General features: G+C 30.7%; 1 protein-coding gene across 32 annotated transcripts in view; it reads right to left on the reverse strand.

Annotated features, from left to right (window-relative positions):
• LOC126745035 (basement membrane-specific heparan sulfate proteoglycan core protein) overlaps positions 1 to 6,030 on the reverse strand; it is a 797,399-nt gene extending 791,369 nt beyond the window's left edge. For 23 of the 32 annotated variants that reach the window (XM_050452691.1, XM_050452690.1, XM_050452699.1 and 20 more), the window contains exon 1: positions 5,713 to 6,030. In XM_050452691.1, coding sequence (XP_050308648.1) covers positions 5,713 to 5,817 — 105 coding nt within the window. In that variant the 5' untranslated portion in view covers positions 5,818 to 6,030. The remainder of the gene's footprint in view (positions 1 to 5,712) is intronic. The other 9 variants (XM_050452717.1, XM_050452716.1, XM_050452714.1 and 6 more) reach the window with 1 other exon arrangement.
• Between the last annotated feature and the right edge of the window lie 14,549 nt (positions 6,031 to 20,579).

Below are 20,579 nucleotides of genomic sequence, written 5' to 3' on the forward strand. Positions count from 1 at the left end.
CTGATTATAAACCCTATATGATATATTTTTCTATAGATTTTGTAGAAGATATTTTCTATAAAAAAATATTTTAATTACAGAATTTTTTGCCAATTAAACAAAAAATGAAATCAAGGAATTTAAGGATTTAAAAAATAAAATTGTATATTTAATTTTGTATTGTTATAACTTTAAAGAAATTTTTAGACAAAATTCTGTTACATTAATAAGATTAAAATTAAATTAAGAAAAAGGAAAGAATAGAAAATTTAAGACGACAAAAATGTTTTTTTTTTTCGATTCTTTTCGTTTTTGCATAATTTTTATAGTGGAGTGGAACAATATATATTTTTTAGCACAATATTTTCCAGATGATTTAGGATGTTGAACCGGAATTTGTTGATTCTTTAATATGAATCCTAAATAAAGATATATTTTTATTTCTTGACTAAAAAACCTCGGTATGTCTTTTTTAACTTGAAAATTATTAGAGATATAAAGGTAAAAAACATATTTTTAACAATCAAAATTTAAAAAACTAAGTATTTTGAATCAAGAAATTTAATTTGCAAAGTAGATCTATCAAAAAAAAAATTTTGGTTTGAATGAGTAATTATTTTATTAATTTTAAATAAAAAAATAGTTTTTCAAAGAATATTACGTTTTTAAAAATGAACTCATTAAATAAGTAAAACTAAAAATAGACATTTTTTTTAATCCTTTTTTCACTCCACAGTTTTTTTAAGTGTAAACCTATAACTGTATAAAAAATATTTTTAATTATTTTAATCTATGATACATTGTTTAAAGTTTTTTACAAGAAATTTAAAAGAAAATTATTTGAAAAATATTTTTTCTGACAGAAAAATAGAAAATAATAGCAAATTTAAGCCTCAAAAAAATTCTGATTCTTTTACTTCTTCCATAGTCCTTTAAGTGATAACCTATAATTGTATAAAAAATATTTGATTTAATAAAAATGTATTATTATTTATTTTAATTAAAATGTATTATTAACATACAGCGTGTTAATTAATTGAGTGCCGATAACAGAGGCTGTAAAGTCTTAGGAAAAAAGTTTATGTCAACATAATATGTCCTAAGTAGTGATGTAAAGGGTAATATTACCGAGGTAACATTACCGGTAATTTTGGTAATATTATGTAATATTACTGCAAGACCGGTAACATTGGTAATATTGGGGTTTTTTTCACTCTATATACTCTCATTTATTCGCTATTCGCAGAGCTCTACTTGGCTTTACTGGCGCGAGGCGCAAGGACGAAAGACGATCGTGCCGACGAGCTAGTTCTTCTTTTTCAAGTACATCTAAAGCATCACAGGGTACAATTTCTTCGTATATTGATAACATGTCCTCTCAAGAAAACAACAAGATTGAAGAAATACTGGCAAGGGTTATTTATGTCACAGGAGCCCCATTAGATATGACAACAAAAAAAGTATGGTTAGATGTATTCAAAACAATGAGATGCGCATATAAACCGCCTTCTTGTTACCAGTTGTCAAATCCACTACTCGAAACCGAGTACACTAGAGTACAAGCTGCAGTTTCTTCAAAAATTAGTGAAGCACCTATCTTAAGCTTACAAATAGATGGTTGGTCAAATTGTAGAAATGACTCTATATCCAATTTTGTTATTAATACACCTCTCCGGTATTTTATAAATCAATCCATACCGAAGATAACAGACATTTAGCAACATTTTTGGCCTCAGAAATTGAAAAAGTATTGAAAGAATTGGGAGTTTCAAATTTTTTGGCTATTGTCACTGACAACGGAGCTAACATAAAAAAGGCTCGTGAAATAGTTAGCAGCAAGTACAATTACATAACTAATTATGGTTGTATTTGTCACAGCCTAAACCTTCTGGTTGAAGACTTCTTGAAATTAGACCAGTTTGCCAATTTTAAAAAGAACATAATTTCAATTGTATCAGAGTTGAAAAATCGCAGATTTTACATGCAAGGTTTGAAAAAATCCAGTTAAACAAAACGGGACGTTACATCTCTTTAAAATTGCCGGTGAAAACAAGATGAGGTTCCTTTGTTTCTTGTTTAAAAAGCTTTTCGAACACTAAACATTCATTGAAAAATTTAGCAGTTGATGATAACCCAGATATTGCTGATGTTCTTTTAACAAATACAGTAAGACTTCTTCTTCAGAATGAATTTTGGTTACAAATAGAAGCAACTTGTGACTTGTTCAACAATATCAAAAGTGTTTATCTGCTTTTTTGAAATAAGTTTATCCGTTACTATGTTGGAATCCCAGAAAATATGTTCAATTCTTGAAAAACGAGAAAATAAATGTTTAAAACCCGTTCATCTTGCTGCTTACCTATTAGAACTAAACCAACGTGGCAACAATTTACCTGAAGCTGAAAATTTAGTTGCGACGGAGTTCATCTATGAAACTGCAAGGCGTCATCCAAAATATTCTTCAGAAGTAGGTCTTAATATGGAAGCACTTGCACAGTACAAAATTAGAGGTGGTAATCTTTTTGCTAAGGAATTCGTTATTTCCAGCGAAAAATCTATGTCTGGTGGGCAGGAATTTGCTCCAGTTCTAAAATAAGTAGACTGGCTGTAGACATTTTAAATTTACCATCGTCAACAGCCGCAACCGAAAGAACGTTTAGTACTTATGGATTTATTCATCGGCAAAGAAGAAACAGGCTTACCGTGGAAAGAGCCGGAAAACTAACCTATATTGCCCATAATTATAATTTACTAAACGAAGATCATTTAAGAAAAGAAAAAGCTACTGAGGATTCTGAGGAAGAAATCTCGGTTTCAAAATTATAGACTTGACTGAATTAACCAAGGAGAAAGAAGAATCAGATGAAGAAGTTGGGGATGATGAGGATGATTTACCATTATCCACTCTATTACATAGTTCATTCTGACTCGTTTCTTTTGTGTTTCCTAATGTTTTTACAGTTTTGAATTAAAAAAACTAGTATTAGTTAAAAAGCTGTTTTTTTTAATAAATTACCAATATTACCGTAATATTACGTAATATTACCGGTAATATTACCGATCTTTAAATTACCGGTAATTTTACATCTATAGTCCTAAGTCTTCTAGTTTTTGGGTTACATTTTTTTATAACTCTTTTTAATTTCGTAGATATATTTATGAAATTTTGTTTACACCTTTATGTTATTAAGGGCCACTTTTTGGCGTAAAACATTTTTTAAGATTTTTACCAGTGACGTCGGTACGGGGTTTAAACTGACAATTTGTGAAAAAAATTGCACATTACTGGTCTTTCTAAAAAAAAACAAAACTATTTTTATATTTAGATTTTTGAGCACATGGAAAACGTGCTATATACTTTCGTATATAGCACCGTTTTCGGGTAAGAAAATTTTACAAAAAACCTTTTTTTCTTTAATTTATGAAGACTGTTTTTGGTAGTTTGTAGACATTTGGTTGGAATTTTATCTAACATGTCCTTCTAGTATAAAAACAAAATTTCTTACTTTTGTACTTTTCTCACTTAATCAGTTAGTGTAAAACACCCTATATCTTATATGATATTTCCTGGATGTTTTAATCTTTATGTTCCTGATATAGTATTTTTACTACTTCAATAAAACCTTATTACATGTATTTATACCGGAATAATTTATTTTGCGGTTTTTTACTATGAATCCTAAATTCAGATATCACAATCTTAAATTAATCTTGAGTAAAAATTTTAATTTGACTAATATTATTTTGATAACCTAACCCAACCCTAAAATATATATTTTAAACAGAAAAATTATTCAATACAGAAAACATTAAAAATAAGAAAAAGTGGACCTATTCAATCAAAAAATATAATTTGCAGAGTAAATTTCTCAAAAAAAAATGTACAAGAGTACTTATTCTTTTAAAATTCTTAAATGTCTAAGTAAAAAAGGAGAAGAAAAGATTAAAAAAATACAAAAATTGGTTTAAAAAAGCAAATTTTACTCTTAACTATATTTTTTAATGTAGAGATTTTTAGTGATTGTCATCTTTAATAAAAAGCTTCTATTTTAAAATGATCCCAAGTTTCTTATATAAAAAAAAATTAGGGTTATCAAAAAATATATATTTGTTGAATCCTTTGATTTGTGATATTTGTTTCATAATTTTTCAAGTAAAAGTCTATAATTGTGTATAGAACATAGTTTTATTTATTTTACATTTTAAGACCTAAACAATATATTTTTTTTACGCAAAAATTCCAAGGGTATATTTCTAATTATTAGGGATTGCAACAAACATTTCTAATAGAATACCAGATTCTATGATATTTCTATGATATTCTATGATAAAAAATGAGGTGGTTTTAGTAGTATCAGACAGAACTATAAATTTAAAAATATATTTTTCAATAATTAGTTAATTTCTTCTTAATTCGTGACTATCTGTATTTACAATCAGTGTTTGTTTAACAACATTCATTTTAAATAATAAAAAATTAGTTTAAAAATAATAATACGTTTGTAAAAACTGATTGAATGGGACAATTGTATACAAAAATAAGAAAAGAAATTAAATTTTTCGGTTCCGTCTACTTGTTCCATAGTTTTTTTAAATGTAAATCTATAACTGCATAAAAATATTTTTACAGGATATTTCCCAGATGTTTAAGAAATATGGGCATATCCCTGTAGCATTTTTAATTTCACCTTAATAAAATAGTGATACATGTAGTTATACTAGAATAATTTATATGGTAATTTTTTAATATGAATTCCTATATTTTAATTTTGACTACATATGTTGCATTCGTTCTTTTGAATTGTTTCTAATTCTTTTACTTGCTCTATAGTTTATTAAGTGTAAACCTATATTTAACTGTATAAAAAATATTTCTCTATCCCTATCTGATATATCTTTTAACAGTTTTTTATGAGACAAGAGACAAAATAATAATTTGGAGAATATTTTTTTAAAAGAAAGAATATTAAAGAACTACAAATTATAATTTTAATTTAGACCTTTTAAATGGTTGTGACCTCAAACAGAAAATTTCTCTTTTAAAGGAAAGCCAAATATCTTAAATAAAAGAAATTATACAAAATTTAAGCGCCTCAAAAAAAAAATTATTCAATTTTTTTTGATTTTTGTTATTTGTTTTATAATTTTTCAAGTTAACGTCTTTAATTATATAAAAAATATATTTTTATTTATTTTACACCCTACAAAATATATTGCTACTATAAGATACTATGAGAGATTAATATTCTTTAAGAATAGGGCTGACATTATACAAAAATTCCAAGGCTTTAGTTCTAAAATATCCCTAATTATTAGGGAGTGTAACAAACATATTTGACGGAATACATAATATTATAATACCAGATTCTATTACATTTCTAAGGAATTTTTGTGGAGTATTTTATTTATTCAATAATCAATAATAGATTTTATTCAAAAGCCTATTATTTAGGATTTTATTTCTATTCTTTTTTTTATAATTATGATTATAACGTTATATAAAAGCCGATAAAGTTATATTATTAAATTACAAAAATATGAAGTAACTCATTGTGATTGTGAATTTAAAAAAAAATTTAAGTATCACTTTATTATTAGCTTTTCTAATCTTCAAAATTTAAATTATATAAAACTTGCTACTCGAACCTGTAAACTTGCAAAATTCATAAAATGCGCTCGAGGAGCGCTCTCTTCAAGAAGAAAAAAAGAACCGATGACAAAAGTCGCACCTACCTGAGATTCGGCCCCAACTGTTCCCAATCCATCGTAGGCCAAAAGAACAGACACCACTAGGACGGACACCCATAAAAGTCTCCAAGGTTCCTTAAAAGCCCCCATATTTCGAAAAATATCCGGGCACACTTTCACAATTTAAATTCAAACGCAAACTAAAACAACATTATTTTCTTTTGCCGCCGTTATAAATGTTAAATTTACGCGACACGAGAAGAAGTTTAATATATAGGGACCAAGTAGTGAGAGATGCTGATGCCCTCAAACTGTGGTGCCAAAAGATGTGATGAGAGCCAAGTTCTCGCGAACGAATGCCGGTATAACTGAGAGCGGCGGCGAGAAACTTTTCAAAAGTTTGAACACATGTGCTCGAACGCGCGCTCAGATCGCCGTGTTGCCGTCATTTCGCGTGTTTTCATTGGTTTACTGGGGTAAAGTGTTGTTTATATATAGCTAAGACGGGATCCCCAAGGGCCAACAATTATTTAGTGGACTGCTTGCCTATCAGTTTCCAGGGAGTTTGGCATCTGTTGAGCGGCCTGAATTATGCGTGTGCTTGGATGTAAATAATTAACGAAAATGTTAAGGTTAATGACTTTTTTTTTGTTTTTTTTTTTATATTAGTGCGGTACGCTTTGAAAACGTTTAGAAACGTTTTCTAAAAGCTAATTAGTGTCGGTTCTTTTTTGTTAAAGTTTCGATTTTTAATTTTGGCATTAATATTAGCGAATCACCCAAGAAAACTTCAGCCTATGCACAGTGGCGGCGCGTGCTTTAAAGAAGTGGGGGGGTCGAAAATTTTTGAAAAATATTCTAATTAATAATGAAATATTATTCCTATATTTAGTAGAATATACAAATACAAATACAAATACAAAAAGATTTTATTTGTCAGTTTTCCAATCAAGTTACATTTTTGTGTTCATTTATTTTATTATGACAAACTAGGAGCGTCTCTTGATTAAAACAACCGTTTGCCTGCACCATCAGTAAACTGTAGTACAAGTGAGACAACCCTTTTAAAGACCTTAAACAACTATTTACATTCCAATTGCAATACATTTTAAATATTTATGAGACAAAATTAAAAGAACCTATATTCGAATAGGAATGTAAAAACATAAAAAAACTCAAGAAAAACCACTAAGAAAAATATTAATAAAAAAAGACATGCACACTCATGAAGTGATAATACCCTCAATGGGAAATGGGGATACCAGCTTAGATAGGGAGGCAGCGCTGATGCGAGAAAGGGAGAAGAGGGACCGGCATGCAGAGAAATGCAGATGAACGGGCGAAACTAGTCGGAGACGCGTAAAACTGTTTTTTTTTGCAAGTACACAAACAAAAAAACAAAATCAGTTATTATTTTGACCCAAAAGTATTTTTAATTTGACTTGTTTAAAAAAGCTTTGGAGAGGTAATTCCTTTAGTTCTTGAGAGAGACTGTTCCATATCTGAACAGCAACAAATTTAAAAGAACGCCCAAAAAATGCTGATCTGTGGATAGGTACAATAAAATCGTTATTTCGAGTTGCATGAGAATGGACAAATTCTTGATGCTGGTGTCTTAAATATGCCGGTTGTCCTCTTTTTATGACTCTGTATACAAACATGTGCATGTGCAGTAGTCTTCTATTATTCATATTAAGAATTTGATTAGCGTTAAGATACGGTGTTATGTGCTGTCTATAAGGAATGTTATATGCCAATCTTATGCAGGAATTTGGAACTCTTTGAATAGCCTTTTTGGTGCTTACAGATAAGGAATCTCCATAAATTACGTCCCCATAATCGAACAAAGACAAAACCAGACTCGCAAAGTAGATATTTCTGTTTTGGGGTGAGAAATGTTTTTATTTTATAAAGCTCCCTTAATCTTAGATATGCAGCATTAATTTTGTTTTTAACATGGGATTCGAAACCCATGGATTGGTCGAAAATTATACCCAAGTTTTTTGCTTCTGCTACTATTGGGATTTGTGTATCATTAATTTCAATAGAAATGGTATTTTTTATATTTTTCCTTAATAAATTATTTGCCGACATTATCAGAATTTTTGATTTACTAGCATTCAACTTAAGGTTATGATTCTCTGCCTAAGCATTTAGGTTTAATAAGTCTAAATTCAGTTTTTCTTGCACTGTTGCAATGTTGCAATTAAATTTTCGCAGCTCACAGGTATGTTTATTTGGGAGTCATCAGCATATTGTTGTAATCTCGAGTACTTTATTGTTTCCTGCATATCTGACACATATATTGAAAAAAGCAGGGGTGAGAGTATCGACCCCTGGAGTACTCCTCGATTACATGGCATAAATGTGGAGACTTTGTTTTCAGAGACCTGATTAACGACCACACAACTCTGTTAATTATGTAGATAATCCTTTAAAAAATTGATACCTTCAAGTGATACACCAAAAAATTGTAATTTTGCTAATAATAATTCGTGATTTATGGTATCGAAGGCTTTACTGAAGTCCAATAATGCCATACAAGTAGGACGATTTTGTTCCTCGTTAATTCTTATGTCGTTTAATATATTTACTAAAGCCGTCGAAGTGCTAAGATTTTTCCTAAATCCAGATTGGCAAACCGGAATTATAAATTATATTAAAAGATTCGGCAAAACTAAATATCTGATTATAAATATGTTTCTTAATGACCTTAGATATAGCTGGAAGTATACTTATTGGTCTTAAATCTAAAATTTCTTTTGGCTCTACTATCTTAGCTATAGGCTTTATGATTGCCTTTTTCCATGTTGATGGATATTTTTGTTGTAAAATGCATTCGTTAATAATATTGACCAATGGATTTAAGCAAAACGGCAGACATAATTTTATATCTTTAATCGACAACTGGTCTATTCCTTTTGCGCTGGTTTTAATAGTTGAAATAATCTTTAATAAGTTATCATTATTTATTAATTGAAACACTAACTGTTCGTTGTTAAAATAATTATTATTTTTATAATATTCGATAATGCCTTGATTGGTTATATCTGGTAAACTACTAACACTCTGAAAGTAGTTTTGAATGTCATCGGGATTACATAAATCAATTGGGAGGTCAGCATATGTTTTTTTTTCGTTAACTTAAGTTTTTCAGCAACGGTCTAAAATTCTTTGCCTTTTTTGTTAATTTTTTGATTGAAAAATGTGTTTTTTTCACGAATTATTGCGTGTTTTGTATAATTTCTTAATTGTCGATAATATTGCAGATCGGGGTTTGATTTTGATTTTTGAAATTTTTTATGCGCACGGTCTCTTAATTTTATTAAAAGTTTAATATTATCGGTGATCCATGGGCAGAATGGCTTATTTTTTCTTATTTTAGTTTTAACAGGAACATGCTTGTCTAAGAGCATGGTTATGTTTTTATTGAAAAAAATTATTTTATCGTCTATATTTCTTACATAATAAATACGTTCCCATGGAATGGCTAATCCATCCGTGATAAAATTGTTGTAGTTTAAATTATTGTAATCTCGAAACATTATATGTGGTTCTTGATTTCTAACGTTCTTATATTCAAAAATAGAAAAAATTAAATTATGATCGGATATTGTCTCTGAAATTGGAATCGATTGTGATATTTTGGATATTAATTGTTTACTAGATATTATGAAATCAATAAGACTAATTACCGGTATTTAAGTCTATTCTGGTAGGTTCAACAATATTTTGTGTCAAATTAAAACTTTCTAAAATAAATCTTAAGCTGTTACTATACAGATTTATTTTCAAGAAGTCGATATTAAAATCACCCACCAGAATTATATAGTCATAGTTTATAACCAAGCATGTTTTCCAAATCATTTAAAAACGTTCGTATGCTCTTTGATGGAGGGCGATAAATTGAAACAAGTGCGAATGATTGTTTTTTTAATTTTAAATGCTATTCCAAGGCTCTCAAATGAGTCTGTTTCATGATTTATTTTGACAATATTAATGTTTTTTTTTCAAATATGAAGCAATTCCTCCTCCGCGCCCCTGTCTATCCCGCCTTAAGAGTCGATATCCAGGCAGATTAAAGCAATTTGTTTCTGTGTTGCCATCTAACGTCTCGGTAATAGTAAAAAAATCGAAAGGACATTGAGATAGATAGTAAGAAAATTCTTCGAAACCTGTATTTAAGGATCTTATGTTTAAATGGCCTACTATTAAATTATTCAAAGGGCCTCTGCTTTCAAAAAAAATGTTATAGTCATCCGACCTTCGCTGACTATACAAATCTCTAGCCATTAGCGATCAATAGTTACATTATGTTCTCCTGTACAGGACCCCCAAGACGCCCACCTTGCACTGCACTGTCGCCACCACCCCAGATATAAAAAAATACGAACTTTATGGTGCTAACCACAGATGTAAATAGCTCACGTGCGGAGCATTTACTTTTTTTTTTATTTCTTTTTTTTATGCTTAGCTGCTCCTCAAACTTCTTGCTAATAAAGGCAGCTACCTTTTCGGCAATATCCGAAAGAAATTTTTAATTAAAAACACGTACAATTATTGTTTTGATTTCTCGTGCCTCTGTTGTTGACAGTACCATTCTTAGGCGCCAATTAGATTAACACTAAATATGCTTTGTTAAAGGGTTTCTGGAGGAGTGCACGTAAAAAAAAACCCCCAAACAAGTGTTGACTGAGATACTGAACTACCCAACAACTGTTAAAAACAATTATTAAATAACTTTGATACGCCTTATTAGCTTAAATTTGTAGAGCGACCAAAACCACGAGCTGCTACTCGTACGGCATACTTGTCACTCTTCAGAATATAGGGATGGAATTTGCTAAATGTTGAAAATAAAGCCCAAAGTATTCAGATCTATAGTTACGCCACTGTTGTTTCTGATTATAGAAGCATCAGCATATTTGTCTTCTTTATATTTTTACTACTGAAATAAAGTTAGTCTGTGCAGATAATTCAAGAAGTGCGTTTTATTTCAATAGGTTATGGGCCCAGGCGTCGCGAAGCCATGATAACCTTCGAAATTTGATACCGTGTTTTTTTTAGTATAATTATCGTGATCGAGTGATTGCACAAGAATGGCGGGAAATTATATAGTGACTGTTCCTAAGTTAAAAGGACGGGAAAACTATGATGATTGGGCGTTTGCCGCAACTAGAAAACTGTGACTCCATGGGTAGCTATGTAAATCAAGTTGCTGAAACCGGGCAAAGATTTCGAGGTACAGGTTTTAACATAAATGATGAGTGGAATGGTTCTTTATTATAAGCGGAAATGTGCCAATGTGAAAAAGACTTCACATGCGTTTAGTGCCGTATTTTTAAGTGGGACATTTAGTAGGAAGTAGTAGGCTGGAAAATATCACTAGCTCAGAAAACATGCAAGAAATTATGGTTGCTGACAAGACGAATATACCTGTAAGCTGTTTAGGTGATGCAATGTTGACAACTGTTGTAGGACGTGACAATTATGAACTAACTGTTAAAAACGTTTTGTGTGTTCCTGAATTGGCAACAAATTTGTTATCCGTTAGTGAGCTGATAAAAAATGGTAATGTGGTCAAATTTATGGATAGTTGTTGCAAAATGTATAATAAACATGGTGACAGTCGGAAGAGCTGATCTAACAAATGGAGTATATAGATTAAATACTTTGAACTCAGATAAATTTTTATTATTAACGTCAACAGTGGCAACAGGTGAAATTTGGCATCGTCGTTTTGGGCACATTAACAGTGCTTACCTGAACAAAACGAAGGATAGAATTGTCGATGGATTTACCTATCCAGGTATGATACAAATTGGGCAGTAAGATTGTAAAATATGTTGCGAAGGTAAGCAAGCGAAATTACCATATAAAAATAAGGGGCATAGAGCTAGATAATTTTTAGAGATAATACACACAGATGTATGTGGCCCGATGGAAACAACCTCTCTTGGCCACTCAAAATATTTTTTGATTTTTGAAGATGACTTTAACCGAATGACATTTGTTTATTTTTTGAGAACTAAGGACCAGGTTTTCAATTGTTTAAAGGGAAACAGATAAAAATTCTTAGATCAGACAATGGTGGTGAGTTTTGTTGTAAGGAGATAAAAAAATTTCTAGATAGGGATGGGATAATACGTCAGAGAACGAACCCTTATAGTCCACAACAAAACGGGATGTCTGAGACAATGAATAGAACTATCATTAAAAAATCGAAGTGCATGCTTTATGATGCTAACTTGGGAAAGCAGTTTTGGGCCGAAGCAGTTCATACTGCAGTTTACTTACGTAATCGGTCATTAGCTACTAAACTTAATAAAACTCTGTATGAGTTATGGACGGGCAGAAAATCAGATGTTAAAGCTCTAAGGATTTTTGGTAGCTCCGTGATGGTTCACGTTCCCAAGGAGAAGCGTTTGAAACGGGATAGAAAGGCTGAGAAATGTATTTTTGTGGGATATGATGATGAAGTAAAAGGATATCAAGTGTATAGTCCAAAGAAAAATACTATTTTTACCAGCCTACGGTGATGTAGTGATTATGAGAGAAACCAGAGAAGAAATAGGCATTCCCATAGAAAGTTCGGTAAATATACCAATTGATAAAGTTGATGAAATCTCAATTTCAGTGGGAGAATCAAGTAACCATGAGATATCTGAGAACGATGAAGTTTTATCCGGTAGTTCTGGTGAAGTATGGGAGACTGCTGAAATGGTTGAATATGAAGCTCCAAGTGTGTTGAGAAGATCAGAACGGATACCAAAACCAAGGACTTTTGAAAACGCTGTTAGCTACTTGTGCACAGACAATAGTGAACTGAGCATAGATCCAGTGAATATAGAAGAGGCAATAATAAGACCAGATGGTGGAAACTAGAGGAAGGCTATTCAAGAAGAGATGCAGTCTTTTGAGGAAAATCAAGCTTGGGAGTTGGTTGACATTCCGAAAGATGGACCTATAGTGCAGTGCAATTAGGTATTAAAAAAGAATTGTGAAACACTGGAACACACAAGAATTGTGAAATAGTGAAAACAATGTGCGATCTAGAGCGAGACTGGTGGCAAAGGGATTTACGCAAAAAAGATGTATAGATTTTGATGAAACTTTTTCACCTATAGTACGTCACTCTACTCTTAGATTGTTGTTTGCACTTTCTGTTGTAGATTTAGATATAACACATCTAGACGTTACGACTGCGTTTTTAAACGGTATTTTGGAAGAAACTGTATTTATGATGTTACCTGAAGGTTTTGAAACACTTGAATGTAAGAATAAAGTTCTAAAATTAAAGAAAGCCATTTACGGTCTTACAACAGTCTGCTAGAGCTTGGTATGCGAGGGTTGATGTATGTCTTCAAAATTTAGGATATAAAAAATCTGAACAAGAACCTTATTTATATACTGAAATAAAAGATAACTTAATGACTGTTATAACGCTGTACGTTGATGATTTCTTTATTTTTCCGAATGACAAAATTGAGACGAATAAGTTGAAATTGGAACTACGGAAGCATTTTAACATTAAAGATTTAGGGCAGGTGAAGCAATGTCTTGTCAATGAGAGAGATACATTGATAAAAATACTAATGAAATTTTTTTAGATCAGGAACAATATATTAATCAGGTATTAAAATGATTTAATATGTTAGATTGTACAAATGTGAGTACGCCTATGGAAGTCAATGTTAATCTTATTAAAAGTCAAAATCCATGTATGGCCGAATTGCCGTATCAACAACTTATTGGTTGTTTAATGTATCTTGCCGTTTTAACCCGACCTGACATCCCATTTTCAGTGACTTATCTAAGCCAGTTCAATAATTGTTACCATGAATCACACTGAAAGCAAACTAAGCGTGTTCTAAGATATCTAAAGGGTATATTGTGAATCATGGGTTAAAATATTATAAATATGATAAAGCAGAATTAGAAGGTTTCGTTGATGCCGATTGGGCTGGTGATTTAACAGACCGTAAATCATACACGGGATTTTGTTTTAAGCTTTGTGGTTCTGCAAGTTTCATGGGAATCTAGAAAACAACGAACTGTCGCTTTGTCAAGTACCGAGGCAGAGTACATGGCTGTTACAGAAGCTTCAAAAGAAGGAAGTTAACAGGCGTATGTAATTCTATTAGGTTGTTTAATGACAATCAAAGTGCAATTAAGTTGTCTGCAAATAAAATGTATCATAAGAGGTCAAAGCATATTGACACACGTCATTATTTTAATCTGAACTTTATAGCAGAAAACTTAGTCAAGCTTGAGTATTTACAAACAGGTGATATGCCAGCAGATGTTTTTACAGTTTTTAAGAGTTTAAGTAGTATTAAACATTACTAATTTTTAAGTTTTCTTGGTATAGAAAATAAGGCTTAGGTTAAGTTTGAGAGTGTTGAAAATAAAGCCCACAGTATTCAGAATTATAGTTACGCCACTGTTGTTTCTGATTATAGAAGCATCAGCATATTTGTCTTCTTCTATATTTTTACTACTGAAATAAAGTTAGTCTGTGCAGATAATTCAAAAAGTGCGTTTTATTTCAATACTAAAAACGCCTAAATGTCTTTTTAAAGATTTTTAATAATATAATGTAAGACCAAAGTGTTGAAATATTTTTTTTAGTCATTATGATGAAATTTATCAGTCTGACCGAAGGCCAGGATATTTACAAAACTACAGTGGTACCGTAAGTCACCAAATACGGTTTATACTTAGCGTTTCCCCTCGGGAATTATTTTAATAGGTTTCGATAAAAGAGTCTGAGATAAATATTTGGTTTATAAAATTCATTGGAGTTTTGGTCACTAAAGAGTGAAGTTATTTAATAAAAACAATACAGGGTGTTGCGACGTGAAATAAGCTCTGTTGGTTTGTTGTAGTGTTTTACTACAAGAAAGAGTGAGTGTTCTCACAGAGTATGCTTATTTCTATCTTATTGATTGCACCGATATTTTACCTTTTTAATTAAAAATGTGATTAATGCAATATTTGAATTTGTTGCTTGTCTTGCTTGTGTTGTTGTGACGATTGTTTATTGTTTCTTGTTAAGATACTGAGCTGGTCTGGGACCATTGCATAGCGCATTGTATTTAACAAGGCTTTGTATCTGGAGAGGACCCTAGCGTTTTGTCCATTGCACCCCTCAGTACAAAGTGTGTTATCGTCAAGTAGTCTAGATCGAAGATTGCTGTCTTAATCTCAGGTTTTATGATAATGATTTTGGTAGCATTTTGGCTACGGTTTGTGAGTAATGTGTTGCTCACGTTTTGGCATATTGAACGATTGTATATCATTCATTGAATTTATTTGACGTATTAAAAACTATAAAATTATTTAAATGACGCTCACAGCTTTTAACTGTTATAATAAAGTAATTAATAAATTAAATCGTCGATAATCTCAATTAAAATCGTATAATCTGAAACAATATAAATAATAAATCTAGTATATAATAAAGACAATAAAAATAGTTAATTGTATAAACTAATTTCTTAAATTAAAATGAGCTACAAAAAAATAAAATAAAATTCTGCTTTCATACAACAAAAAATAAATTAATAACCTGGAAGTTATCCGAATGCATAGTACAAATATTGCAACAAATTAGCATGTAGATATAATAAAAGAGCACTCTTCTATTTTTTAGTGGCAAACTTTTCAACTAAAATTTATAGCCTCTTGGGAGTCATTAACTTTAAACTGTTTCCTTTTTCAATCGCCATTAATGCCAAACCCGATAATTTTTCCTGACCCATTGTACTTCTAAATAAGTTTTTAGCCTTCTAAAGAAAGAAAAATATCTCTCGGCACATATTGTACTTACTGGACAGGTTAAAATTACTTCAAACATATTTCAGACTAATGGAAGCATAGGTTTTAATTCATGTTCATACATACGCGCATAATCATCGATAGTACTTAAACTAACATTTTGATAAATCTCTACTTCCCTGTATAGTTGACTAATATCATCAGAAAATTTATAAATATTATTTAGACCTTATGTCTCTGTTTTGAGATATTTTTTTCTATGAGGTAGAAGGCAATCGTCAAGTTTTAAAATAAGGCTATAATCATTTTTATAAAAGCGCAATTTTATGTTTTCAATTAAAAGATGGGAACGGGAACAAAAAAAAGTCCACGCGTAGGAGATCTTTTAAGTTAGAGAGTTAAACGCAGTATTAGATTGTTGGTCTAGCTTTTTAGAAATTTTTCTTTGGCGCGGTAAGCTGACCTGTTTAATTTAATTTTTTCAAAAAATTTCAAAAAACATTCGTCTGTCCTGTAACTCTGCAAAATAGCAATTATTTTTGGAAGAACCTAAGAAATTTTAATTTCGGTAGCTTGTAGATGCTTTTATAGTATAGTTGCTGTACCTAGTATTAGTTCTATAATAATTATAGAAATTAAAAACTCTTCATCCAATGTATTCTTTAGCAATCCTGAAGCGTTAGCTGAAACTTTTGGATTAGCAGCATCATTTGAAATTATAATTAAAGTTTTAATTATGGCAGGTAAAAGATGAAGTAGGTACCGTTCTTACCGCGATATGACGCATAGTCCATGTAGTTTGTGATAAACTCTTTAACCTTCTAATGTTTGAGTTAGGACAAATTTGCTTTGCGGATGTTTCAATTATATTATATAAACTATTAACACTACCTTGGTTCAATTTCCCTAAATCTTGTGGCTAGGCTATTAAACTTACCACTCATATTACAAGCCCCATCATAAGATAGAAATCTTAGTTTGTTAATAGGAAGACCAATTTTTTGTATGTAGTTATTAATGGCTTCAAATAAAAAACTACCCGATGTAGTTGAATATTCGAAGAACTCCAAAAAATTCTCTTTTATAAGACCTTTCTTTGCTCGAATGTTGCAGAAACAAAATCCTATTGCTGCTTGTTCTACGTGTGAAACATCAGTAGTTTTATCCACAATTAATGTAAAGCAACTAGCATTATTAATTTGCTGTACTATATCGATTATACGAATAACCGATTTACCAATTAAATGAATTAATTCATTTTGCAAATCTTTGCTTGTATAACTACAAATTTTTAATTGCAACGATTCAAAATCAAAATTTTTGTCTGTGGGTCTTAATTTTAACAATTCTAAAAAATTACCTTTATTTTGAGATTCTGCACCCTATTTGTTGCCCCTAAAAGAGATACCTTGCTTTTTCAAAAATAATATCTATAATTTCTAAAATAAACTCTAAATATTCCCTATTTTTTAAATTGATTTTCTATGTAAACTATCTATTTGACATAGTACGCTATTTCCTGTTAACTGACTTCTTTTTCACTCCAGTTTTAACGCAAGCCTCATCTGCGCATCCTGGTTGATTGAAGCAATAGGGACGACAATAAAAACAAAGCGCCGCATCTAGTTTTGTGCTATATTCCAACCAAGTAAAACGGTCATACCACTGAGATTGAAAGCATCTCATACGACCGCAAAAATTTGATGTTTTAAATCCTTGTCGGGGCTAGGAAGGTTCTGCCTCTGTGTCGTTGCCGAGATCCTTGCTATTATAAGCGGTAAAAACTTCTGAATTGGAAGTTGTATCGTCCAGCGAAAGCTTTTTAGCACATGTTGAAATGTTAGCGTTTATAGTCTCTGGCTATAATATATTATCATCTCTCTTCCCTGGTTCTAAAAGAGGTAGTTTTTTGCCAAGAAAATTGTCAAGCAATATTTGTTTTCATATTTGAATAGAAAAACTGTAAATAAATTACGACTATAAATATACAAAAATAATAATAAATAAACGATTACAATCAAATAGCTATTTTGATTTTTTTTTAATTTCATCTGAAAATTTACTTAATCCACTAAACAAATAGAAGACGTTTGATGGATTAACAATAACTACTTTATTAAAAAAAATCACTTTATTGTTTAAATATAGAAATATGCTCTGCTCTAAGAACTCCGTACGCTTATACCAGAAGCACAGAACACAAATATATAGAGAAGTGGTGGTTGCGTCCTCTCGCTTGGCAACGGAAACTGTTGTAACTAACTTGACAGTTTGACGTGCCTAATTGGACCAATTAAAATGGTGAAAGGCGTGGCCAAATTAAGGCGGGAAATCAAATTTTATTTAATCTGACAATGTTATCATTTAATCATAATATCTAAAGCAAACGCCTACTTAAACAGGGTTACTTATTGAGAAAAGGGCCTTTTTGATTAGGTGTTAGCATCAGATATTGATCTGAACAAAAATAAAACTTTTCAGCTTTATTTTACATATCTAAATGAGTTAATTTACTGCAATAATCTACGACAGTGTACTATCAATAGTGTATATCACCAATTAGACAAATGGAAATAAAACAATGTTTTTCTTTAATACATATATAATTTAATTTTCCTGAAAAAAAAATTACTTAAAATGATATACCTAATATACAATAATTATAATAGACGTTATATAAATTAGAATTAATCTACAAATGTTTAAAGTATTTTGTTAGTACCGAACTACCCTAATTTTAAACAGATTAGATAATAAAAAATTCTATAGCAGTGTATTATCGAGTTATTCACTCTTTATACCAAAAAATTGTTTTCATTTTCAAAGAGTTGAAAATGAAAACAACATCTGTCCCTGAATTAAGTTTTTATTAATATTATAGTTCCAAGATATGTTGTTAATATTATAAAAGACCAACAAATATAAACTATGTAAGTGATATATGTTTATACTAAAAACTTGTTTTTATTTTTAAAAACAGTACATTTACAGATAAAGTTCAGTTCAGAGATCTATTAGAATCTTTGATGTGTCGCAGATGCCGCACTAAATAGTCCGTGCGTCTATGTCGTAGTTATTGTCGCATGATACTTATACATGTTTAAATGGCAAAATTTTATATAATTTATCTATGAAATCATTTTAAATATATACGTAAAATAACATGTTTTACACTATTTTTTATTTTACTTTCAAAAATGTCCATTAAAAAAAAATAATATCACAATAAAATAATATCAAAAAATTGACCACAGACTAAAATCCAAGCATTTTACAAATTATTTTAAGCACTCGCAGCACTTCCAGACTTGTCACCTCTTTTTAGCCAGTCTATTAAACAAAGATAAAACACCTGCGATCTGGCGATTCCTACTTTAGGTTGTGCAAGTGATTGTGTATCTCTCTCTATCCCACTGGTTTTGAAAATTACGGGGCCGTGCCCAAATAAATGTTTGGGCTTTTTTTGTATTACTTTCGTCGTGTTTTTAAAGAGATCTTTAAGGATGGGTCTATCGCCTTTAAAATAGTTCTGTTGGATAGGTCTATCACCTTTAATAGTTCGGAGGCGGGTCATGTGAGGAACAAACAGCAAAAAACAGCCTTTTTAATAGGGGTTCCATGCAGTGCAATATGCTATTTTGTAAAAAAATGGATTAAAGACAGAAAAAAAGGAAAGATGTAGGACAATCAAAGGGATGACATGGATATTACCAAATCGCTAAGGGAAGTTGTGTATTCTAAATACAAAAACAATGAGGTTCCAACTATAGACATGGTTAAGGACACCTTATCGGCAAGGGACAAACATGTCTCGGTCTCAACCTTGCGGAGATACCTGATAAAACTTGGATTTAAGTTTAAGATGGTTAACAAAAGGGCTGCTGGAATGAAAAGCACTTGAATTGTTAGGTGGCGTATAGAATATTTGGAGAATATTAAAAAAATTCGGGAGGAAGAAAGATCCATATATTATTTAGATGAAAACTGGTATGATACAGATGACACGGCAAAAAAGGGTTGGACTGATGTCCTAAAAGATGTTCCATCAAACAGGAGACCTCGGATGATCATTATTCATTGTTGTTTCAGAAGAAGGTTAGGTAAAAGATGGATTGAAATTGTGTGGCAAAAAAAATAGAAGAGTGCAATGTGGACTATCATAAAAACTTCAATTCATTCACTTCGAGAAAACATTAATTCCAAATTTAAAGGAAAACATTGTGATTGTTATGGATAATGCATCATATCATTCAAGGCTTTCTGAAAAAATCCCAAACACATCTTCACATAAATTGGAAATTAAGATATTTTTATTAAAACATGATTTCTATTTTCATGAATCTTATATAAAGAAACAATTATTGGAAGTTGTAAATACCAAATCATGGGAAAAACAGTATGTAGTAGATAACATAGCTAAAAAGTATGGTCATACTGTCTTCAGACTTCCTCCATATTATTTTGTATTTAATCCTGTCAAGTTGATTTGGAGACAACTAAAAAGGAGAATTCGCAGGAAAAATAAGTATCCAAAATTTGATAAAAAAGTTATAAATTTGATTAAGGAGGAAGTTATCAATTTAGGAGAGGAAGAGTGGAGAAAAAATTATAAGATATGAAGAGGAATATCGTAATTTGCATCAGATTATTTTGAATGTGTTTTGTCTGTGGCTAAACTAGTTATTGTTGCATATGGTAAAAAATCCCTTTTTTTATTAATTAAGCAAGTTAAACTTTTTTTACAGCTTACTGCCTCTGTTTGTCCTTCAGCGATACAATAAAGACTGTTTCTTTCTGCATTCTCTTGGAAAAAGTCCCTTTTTTGCCATAGTAAGAAACCCCTTTTTTTATTAATTAAATAAGTTTAAATTTTTTTTTTACAGTTTTTTGTTCATGATTTGTCTTACAGAGACACTATAAAACCAGTTTAATTATTTTTTTACAGTTACTGCCACATTTGTTCTGTCCCAGAGAGGCAAGACTACTTCTTTCATAATTTACTGGAAGAAAAAAGGCATACTGCACATTACATCTGAGTTGTAATTAGCGGCATCAAAGAAACTGGTTCCTTCCATAATGGAAGAAACTGCTAAAGAAAAAAAGCAAAAAAACAGAGTTTAGAAAATTGTATT

The sequence above is a fragment of the Anthonomus grandis genome, chromosome 15 (assembly GCF_022605725.1).
Source record: "Anthonomus grandis grandis chromosome 15, icAntGran1.3, whole genome shotgun sequence".
In the NCBI taxonomy this organism is placed as follows: domain Eukaryota; kingdom Metazoa; phylum Arthropoda; class Insecta; order Coleoptera; family Curculionidae; genus Anthonomus; species Anthonomus grandis.